General features: G+C 41.8%; 1 protein-coding gene across 2 annotated transcripts; it reads right to left on the reverse strand.

The window, feature by feature from the left end:
• Positions 1–1,393: 1,393 nt before the first annotated feature.
• Positions 1,394–6,826, reverse strand: LOC114135999 (transmembrane protein 263). Of its 2 annotated transcripts, none has more exons than XM_028003742.1 (3): positions 6,555–6,826; positions 3,532–3,631; positions 1,394–2,342 (listed from the first exon to the last, which is right to left on the reverse strand). In XM_028003742.1, exons 1-3 carry the CDS (start codon positions 6,561–6,563, stop codon positions 2,035–2,037), a joined length of 417 nt encoding a protein of 138 aa, XP_027859543.1. In that variant the 5' UTR covers positions 6,564–6,826; the 3' UTR covers positions 1,394–2,034. The 2 variants fall into 2 exon arrangements, with proteins under 2 accessions (XP_027859543.1, XP_027859544.1); XM_028003743.1 differs by having other exon boundaries at positions 3,532–3,619; positions 6,555–6,822.
• Positions 6,827–9,213: the final 2,387 nt, after the last annotated feature.

Genomic DNA, 9,213 nt, shown 5'->3' on the forward strand with positions numbered 1-9,213 from the left:
AAAAAAGATTTGAGTAACTTCCGTGTTCTCTCTGCCGGTTTCATTAGATTACCAATTAGACCTCTACCGTCAACTAGTCCTGTGACTTATAGGCAGATTTTGATCTCATTTTCAGAAAATAAATCTCACATTTTATGCAAAAAGTTAAAGATTTAGGTAAGATTTACCACAGCAAGCACCAGGGTCCTGACTGTGTGAGATGGTTCCTAAATCTGCCATTTTTCAGCCTCCAAATGAAAACTGTTGCTCTGAACAAATCCACCTTAAAAGGGGACCAATGATGCTTTATTTTAAACAAATTAGGGTAGGTCTATCAGCTGTGCAAAACATGTTTGTTATATGTTTTGCTGCACAGAATCATTCTTAAATAATCAAAATTCACCTCAATTAAGTCCATTTTGAGCTCCTTTCAGAACGAACTGTTTTAGGGTTTCTGTCACTTTTATGCAAATAAGCTGCTGCTGGCCACGCCCCCAACTCATTGTTTACACCTACTATACGTGAAAATGACTGGAGACCAGGGCTGGACGTTGACTGAAAAACTTATCACAAAATAAGCATTTTATACCAGTCTATATCAATAATTAGTTATTTTTTTATTGTTTTAAATATTTACACTGTGAAGCTGGAGGCGTGATCTTTCCTATTTCATCCACAATTTTCACTCCATGTTGTTTTTTTAAAATCAAATATAAGGCACACTGGCAAAACCTCAAACTGCTGCTGTGCAAGATACTCAAAAGCCTGTTGCTAGGTAACCAAAGAGTGAGCTAGTTGCTAGGTAACCAAAGAGTGGGCTAGTTGCTAGGTAACCAAAGAGTGAGTGAGTTAGTGAATGCCACCAACTTTGCTTGGCTAACCTTGACAGGTTGAGCAGCTAGTCTTTGCTCTGCCTACATCTCCCAGAATGCTGTGCAGTTCTGTGTTGAAGTTCAGTGAATATTCTATCAGATGCATGATCCATTGATATTGATCATGTGTCTACCACAATATATTTTGCTATCGATTGTCCGACCCTATTGCCATCAGATATGCGATGGTACAGTGGTCCATCTTTGACCCAGTAGTGGAGAGTTCTGAACCACCAGGACGGCAGCAGCAGCGCTTTCTGAACCGAGTCAGTAACCAAACACTGCTTTTCTCCAGCAGCCATTGAACATCACATAAAACCAGCTGACAAGCTCCACTTGAGTTGCTAGGTAACAAGGCAGCGTCCGCCAACTGATAGTCAGGAGTTTTTTGAAACTGCTTGATTTCCAGACATATAAACTTACTTCCATAAATCAGTTGGACATTGTTGCTTCAGCGCTTCGGCTGCTACCAGCAAATGGAAGGACAAAAACATGCAAAAAGGACATTTTGTATAATAGGTAGAAAGTGAGAAAAAGTCCTGTTTATGTTTAACCTTCTAAACTATTTTATTGATATATTGAAAAAAAATACAGAAACATTTTTCATATCCTCAACAACAGCTGCATTGAAATGCTAATGACTGATTCCTGCAGCAGAGTAAACATCTGATTACAGGAACAGTTCAATTTTCTGAGTAATTCAGGCTCCACAAGTTTCACCATAAAGAGGCTGCAGAGACTCGTCACTCTTCAGATATTTCAGAGATGTTCCTGCATGCAGAGCGAGGGGGGGGTCTGATCCCTCAACACACACTTTACTGACAGACAGGTTGCAATAATACTTCAAAACAGACAGAAAGCACAAAAATCAGCATCTGAAGACAGAAAGGTTTCAGCAGACGTCTGTGGTTGGAGAGCAGGAAGAGGGCGTGGCCTCACACTGGTCCATAAACTGGTAGAAGGGTTCATCAGGGTGTCGTCACCAACGCAGAGCAGAACACGTTTGGGTCGGTGAAGTAGAGCTGCACAGTCTTTATTTTACAGTCTGGAGTTGTTGTGACGAGGCGATCGGGGGAAGGCACAGTGGCATCTGATTGGTCGAGATCCGCCTGTCTCGATTGGCTCAGGGCGGGGCAATCCGTCAGTCATCATCATCATCATCATCATCATCATCACCGCCACCTCACTCTGACTTGTCCTTCCTCTTGGCGGTGAACGGCACTTTGTTGGCGACTGTAGAGCCCACGCTGGAGACGCCGCCGGCCACGGCGGAGACGCCGCCGGCCACGGCGGAGACGCCGCCCTTCACCAGACCCACGCCCACCGACGGCACCGTGGTCACCGCCGACTTGGTGATCTCCAGGCTCTTCCCGCCCACCCAGGCGACTCCGCCCACCGCGGCGCCGACTACGCCCTTGGTGACGTTGAAGAGGCCGCCGGTGACCCGCCACACCATGCCGGGCGGAGCGACGGCGTGATCTTTACCAGGGTCTGGAACACAGATCAACCAAAGTTTGGATTTATTGCATCTTTGGCACACTTACTGTACATATATTTACATATACATACTGTTTCTGCATTCTTGAATCTTTGCAAGGACTGCTCTAAGCTGCTTTTATATTGACAGCAGGTTATATTTTATTTTTATTTTGTCTACAACTACTACTCAGTGGTAGTTGTTATTGTGTCTTGTCTCTATGCTGCTGTAACTGCGAAATAATTTCCCTGCTGGGATGAATAAAGTTATTCTATTCTATTCTATTTTTCATATCAACCTGAATGAAGAACTTTTAATCCCACAATGTGTAAGAGAAACATAAATGAACAAAATGGCTCCTCCATATGAGACAGAGAAGGAAAATATATCAGACGATGTGGACAAGCTGCCTCCAAACTCATTCTCTGACATAGTTCACTATGAACAGACACAGTCCACCATGGAGGAGCTTTGCAGCCTGAAATCCACGGACACATACAATCAACGTTAGAATGGATTTGTAAAAGACGTACAAACTCTTCATGTGAATAACAAAGTTCTGGTGACTGGCAGACTAAGTACATGTAGCAACATCCACATAAGCTACATGTCCATCACATGCTAGTTACTGGTATTACTGTAATAATACCAGTTTTATCTTAAATAAAGATAAGATATGTATCTTTATTTAAGATAAATATCACTGATATTTATCTTAATTTTACACAGAGGTGAGTGGAGTACTGAAAACTTGTCACTGAGTAATAGCTGTAATGTCCTTATATTGATTATAAGTTAGATATGAACAAGGCGAGATCAAGTTCTAAGCTGGTTCTTGTTTATTGTTGTCATAGCAACTTCACAGCAACTGCCTACCAAGATGGCGGTCAGTTACAAAGTTTCCGGAAGTATGATGTCACATGAGAACTATGTGCAAACATCTCAGATTTGATTTGATTGCTTCCTGGAGAGGCACTACAGTCATTTAAAGTCACTCTGGAGACCCTCAGGAGGCTGGGTCGCCATGGTGACCAAAAGGGGTCTGAATTGGTGCACAGGGTGCTGCGACACAGACAGCTGCAGCTGCACACAAACACGAAACAATTGGTTCTGGAGTAGCAGCAGCAACATCCGAGCCTAGATTGCACCATGTTCCCCACCGATGTTCCAGCGATTAGACACGTCCCTCGGCTCAGCGCTTACCCTCTGGGGACTGGCTGTCGGCGGGCTCAGCTTCGTCCGAGGCCAGGCTGGTCCCGGGCTGCGGCTCCACGTTCACGCTGTTCACGTCCTGCGGAAAAACCCGAAGAGTCACCAGGAATTACAACATGATGGGAACATTAAACTACCTGCTCCACTCCTGATTTTTATTATAAAGACTAAAACTAAATTAATTAAAACAAGGAACTTGAGCTGCTGGATGGAAGGGTGGATGGATAAAAATAAAGTGGTCAATGCTGTTTAGAAATACTTTATTAAAAGAAGAACATTTGAGGGTAAAAAAGGGTTAAAATAAATTTGTCATTTTAATATTTATATGATCCGGTGTACTGGATGTGCTTGAGTGCAACATAAGAGCAGCTGTAGGGAAATCCCCAGGCAGAGGAACAGAAAGTCTGCTGTAACATCTAGTGCAGAAACAATTAAACTGTATTTTTAAATAATTTTTGAATAATTTAGTAACCGATTAATCGTTTTAGACGATACAGATTCTTTCATTTGCTGACAGAACAACGCACTCAGCTTAGCAATAAAACCAAAACTCTGAAATAGAACAAATATTTTGCGTTTAAAGATTAAAAACCTTTTTAGCCTGTAAATCTGTTCTAACCAGAACTCCTCTACTGGCAGTTTTAACTTCACATTTTGTAAAAGTCTCCTATTAATCACGTTTTGCTATTCAATTATTAATCAATAACTAATCACATGTTGATGGCAGAAGAATTTTTTAGCATCTTCAGCCATAAAGGAAAGAAGTTCATTGACGGAATGCTGAAAATTTTTATTTTATTATTTAAAAAAGGAACTAAATTATTTATTTCTTTTAATATGTTTATAATATGTACAAAATAAGCTCAAGTGGTTAAATGAAAAATCTGATTTTTTAAATCTGATTAATAATCAATTACTTCAATAATTGTCAGCTGCAGCTCTAGTAGGATCTCATCAGCTGTGCAGCGTTTTGGACCGGTTGAACACTGGATTTGGACTCCAGAACCAGAAATGTTTACATTGTTTTGGGTCAATCAGTTCAGAGCAGAGCAGCTTTGGACCTTACACTGTTACAGAGTTCTGGTTCGGTCCATCTTCCTGTCCGCAGCTCAGGCACAGCTGGGAGACTTCTCTGGTTGTGTCTGGTGTCACTTTCTAAAGGTTCCCTACAGAACGTTGCAGTGAACACTTTAGTTCCTCATCTAAACATTCTGCCTGAGTTCAGGAGATAAACGGAGCTGGAGTCGTCTGGTACCGAACCAACTGGACCGGATATGGTCAGTGTGATTATCAATAAATAATACACCTGACAGAACTCTGATCCACAAATGCACAGCATTCTGGGAGATGTAGGCAGAGGAAAGGCTTCAGCTTCTCAGCTAACCTCTGATGGCGATCTGAGCTGAGCAGGTTACAGGCCTGTCATAATAACAAATGTTGCTGGACGATAAATTGTTCCAGAAGTTATTGTGATAAATGATAAGATTGTTGTTTACAGACCATTTTCACGTGATATAATGACGGCATAATAATGCAAGAACACGTTCTCATAGATAAATAAGCTTTAAATTCTAACGAACATTTAAGACTGCAACTGGAAGACATTTTAAATATTCAAAATTAATAAACATAACATACACAACAAATAAAGTGAATTATGAAGTCTCAGTAAACAAAACTGTCCTTCAAAATAAGAGCTAGTTGAGACCAAAGACTGAAAACTTTTCGTCATCCAGTTTTGGTAAAAAGAGAGAATAACAAATTAAAATGTTACCATGCAATTAATTGATTTATTGATTATTTTGACAGTTCTAAAGATGGGTGGCATCAACTAACTCACACTCTTTGGTTACCTAGCAACAACTTGTAAGGTAACTTGCACAACAACAGTCTAAAGTTTTGCTACTGTGCCTAAAAACTACTTGAAATAATTATTATAATAAAAAATCAATGATGTGGAGTGAAAACTTTGGATAAAATAGGAACGGACATGCCACCAGCCTGGCAGTATTTCAGATACTTCAAGCAAAAAACTAATCAATAATGATCCATAGATTGATATGAAAAACTGCATGTGATAGCTTTACATGCCAATAACAGATGTCAAACTGTGGGTTTGTGATGTTCTGGTTCAACTTTTCCTAACATGAACCAGGTTGGGTCCAACAGCCCAGCTGATGAAGGCTCAGCTTTCCCCTGGTCTCCTAACCAAACCAAACCAAACCAAACCCAAACCCAACCCAACCCAACCCAACCCAAACCAAACCAAACCAAACCAAACCCGGCCTTTCTGACTGTTTAGCTTCCTGCTGAACTGTTTTCTTCGTGCCAAATGCAAACCAGACAGCAAGCTGACTTGTTATGAAACTCTGAATCTTGGGAAAAAGTCTCGGGAGGGTTGGGAAAGGCTGCGGCCTGCTGGTGTCTGATCATTCCTTCGATGGGAAGGAAAACCAGACACAGAGATCACTGTTGGAGCTCAGAGCCGTGTTTAAACATGTAATAATCTAACATGTTTTCAGCTCACTCTCTCTCTGGACGGGTCTGGTTGGCTGGTTTTTAATCACATTTAGTAAAAGACTCAGCATATTGTTGACTCGTTTTGACTCCTGGTGTTCCCTGAATGCTCCATCTTGTTGGAGATGTGACACCATGATGTTAACTTCTTCACATTTCAGTGAAACAACATGAAGCTCTGAGCTTCACATCTCATCGTTATGCTCTAATCTGAGCTTTTTCAGGAGATTTATCCTGAAAGCAGATTTTCTTCCCGTCTGTTTTCCTTGTGACCCACAGCTGCAGGTTTTTATCCTCCATCCAGGCAGTCAGGAGAAAAAACAACAACCTGGTGCCTCAGTTAGTTGGAGCAGCTGCAGTTTCTGCTGCAGGGCTTTTAAATGTGAAAACAAGCTCTAACTGTGCTCCTGATCCACATCATCACTCCGGACCTCAGCAGCGCAGAGGAAAAACTTGGAGCAAGCTGCGCTTTAATGGGGATGCTGGTGCGTTCTTACCTTCACCATTGTTCCCAGTGCTTCTGGCTGGAACACCTGAGCCAGCAGCAGATTGAGAAACGGGCCTCGGTCTGGGTTTTGGAGGGGGAACCTGAACCCTGCAGCTGTCGGTCCGTCAGTCCGTCAGTCCGTCAGCCCTCCAAACAACCAACTTCTCCAGAGTTTCTGCAGACCTGCCGCTGCTGCTACCGCTGCTCTTCTCTCTGCTGCTTCTGCCGACGTGGCGCCTTCACCAAGCACACGCACTCATGGACACGCAGACATCCCGCTGTCAAAGTACACGCAGCAACGCAGCGCACGTCCGGTGAAGACCTTCAAAGTAAAACTCCTCACTTTGACGAGCTGAGGATGGATGGATACGCAAACTATGCTTGACAACATGGGCGTAGGTTTGGGTATGGACGGTCGTGACATGTCACGACCAATATTCAAGGGATATAAAATAGTCCCGACCAATTTTTGCCATATTAATTAAAAAAAAAAAGTATTTTTTTAACAAAAACAAAATAAATAAACGAAAATCTACATTGATTAGTTTAATATTTCAATATACTACGCAGTGGTAGCATTCATTTTAAAATTCGCTGTTATGAACTATGACGACCCGCCATTGGGTCAAAGAACGTGGGTCTACGTTCTTTGATTGGCTGCAACAGGCGGCGGCCAGCTGGCCACACGCGGACCGGAAGCTTGGTCCACGGTGCTGACAGTGAACGCGTCTCCTTCTGAGTTTGACATTTATTATGAGTCTCCATGTCGCCACCAAAAAAGAAAAGGACGACAGACATTAGAAGTTATTTCGCTACCTCGGCTGTAAGTACAGTGAGGGGACCCATAAGTTAGATATCTATCACGCAACGCATTTGTTGTAAAGTCCGGTGTTTAGTAAGGTCAGCACTGAATGTGAGGTAGAATAGGTCTGTTAATTATGTAATACTTTTTCACATAGGATGCTCAGACAGCAGAGCAAGCAATTTTATGAATCATTTTTCCTCTTAAATGCATAATATCTCAACAATTGGATCTTTTTCCTGAAGGGCAAGAAGTCATTTTTTGTTCTTATCTGCAGTTGTGTTTGTTGTATAATCAGTAGATCCAGAGGATATTTCTTTTGATCTGACTTGTAATGTTTGCTGAATTTTGAAAAGGAAAAAGTAAAATGTTCTTGAACTGATCTGCTGAGTATGACTGTATCCAAGTTATGGTTATGGTTGGGGGGAGGGGGTTATTAAGCCAATGTGGTGCTCCCCCCCCCCGCCCCCCCACTGGTTAAAAATGGTCGGTGCGGGGGGTGGGGGGGGGTGGGGGGGGGGTTGGTCAGTAAGTTGTAAGGTCCCACCAAAACTTAGACCAAACCTACGCCCTTGCTTGACAATACCTCAAACACCAATTATAAGATCTTACAAAAATAGCAAGAAAATCATTAAAAATACAATGAAAATAAAAAATGTTTGCGCTTCAATTGTTTCCTTCTAATTAAATTGTTTGTTGCGTTTCCATTAAAAATGCTCTGCTAAAGTAAAAAAAACACAATTTCGCATTAAATATTAAATAAGAAACACCTCAAACTGAAACAAAATTCTGTTTGCTTTTTTATGACAGCATGTGTTATTTCCTCACATTTTTCTACTCATTAAAATTCAAGTGTTGCATCTTCAGAAACTTTACCTAATCCACCTAATAAATCAAAAATATGCAACTGTTTTAATCATGTATTAAACTGCAACAGTTTTTCTGCGACGGCAGCTTCATATGTATTCAGTTTTCATATTAATCCTTCTTGGAGATTTATTGTGAAAACAGGAAGTAGGGTGTGGTGGTTGTTGACGCTCCAGCTCCGGATCCTGCATCAGCAGCTGCTTTTACTGCCTCGTTGTCTGAAGTCTCAGAAGTTTAAGTTTCAAGTATTTTCTGTAGGTTCAACACAAAACATGGACTTTAACTCAGATCTGGTGGAAATATAGGCAGCAATAAAACCATAAAGTTGAAGTGAACGAAGGAGGAAGAGTCAAAGGTCAAGGGTCAAGGGGAAGGTTGTGATGTTGGCAGCAGACATGCTGTGTTTGGACCATCCTCCTGTTGATGACCCAGTTTTGGACGAAGCTTCAGCTGTCACACACTGCAGATCCACTCAGGTCCTGCAGCCCAAATTATCACTCATCCACCACCGGGATTTAAAGTTGGTGTGTCTGCTGATCTGCTGTGTCCAATCTCCTCCATCCTGGTTCTGCACATCCTGGTTCTGTCTGTCCTGGTTCTGTCCGTCCTGGTTCTGTCCGTCCTGGTTCTGTCCGTCTCATCTCCACTCTGGTCTCTTCTGTCCAGAGGACATTGTCCCAGAAGTCTTGTCCTTCATCCAGATGTTGCTCTGCTAACCTCAGTCCGGCGGCCATCTTGGATCTAGAAAGAAGAAGCTTTCTCCTTCAACCATTCCGAAGAGTGCGACTGGTTCCTGGTCATAACCTTTGACCTGCTAATGGAGGCTTGTAGAGTTTGAGAATTCTGTCTGACAGAATTACATCACAGATATTTGGATGGGATAATTATTCTGTTAAGTCAAAATATCCTATATTTACTTTTTATTTTTGTGTTTTCATGATATAAATCTCTTTGAACTGCCTTGTTGCTGACATTTGTTGTACAAATTGATTAATTGATT

This window comes from Xiphophorus couchianus, chromosome 20 (assembly GCF_001444195.1).
Source record: "Xiphophorus couchianus chromosome 20, X_couchianus-1.0, whole genome shotgun sequence".
Classification (NCBI taxonomy): Eukaryota; Metazoa; Chordata; class Actinopteri; order Cyprinodontiformes; family Poeciliidae; genus Xiphophorus; species Xiphophorus couchianus.

What these genes read in the sequence shown, in the direction of transcription:
- LOC114135999 (XM_028003742.1), bottom strand. An exon ending in CGACAGCCAGTCCCCAGAGG is followed by an intron (nt 2,343 to 3,531) that starts GTAAGCGCTGAG and finishes TCTGTGTTCCAG; the next exon opens with ACCCTGGTAAAGATCACGCC.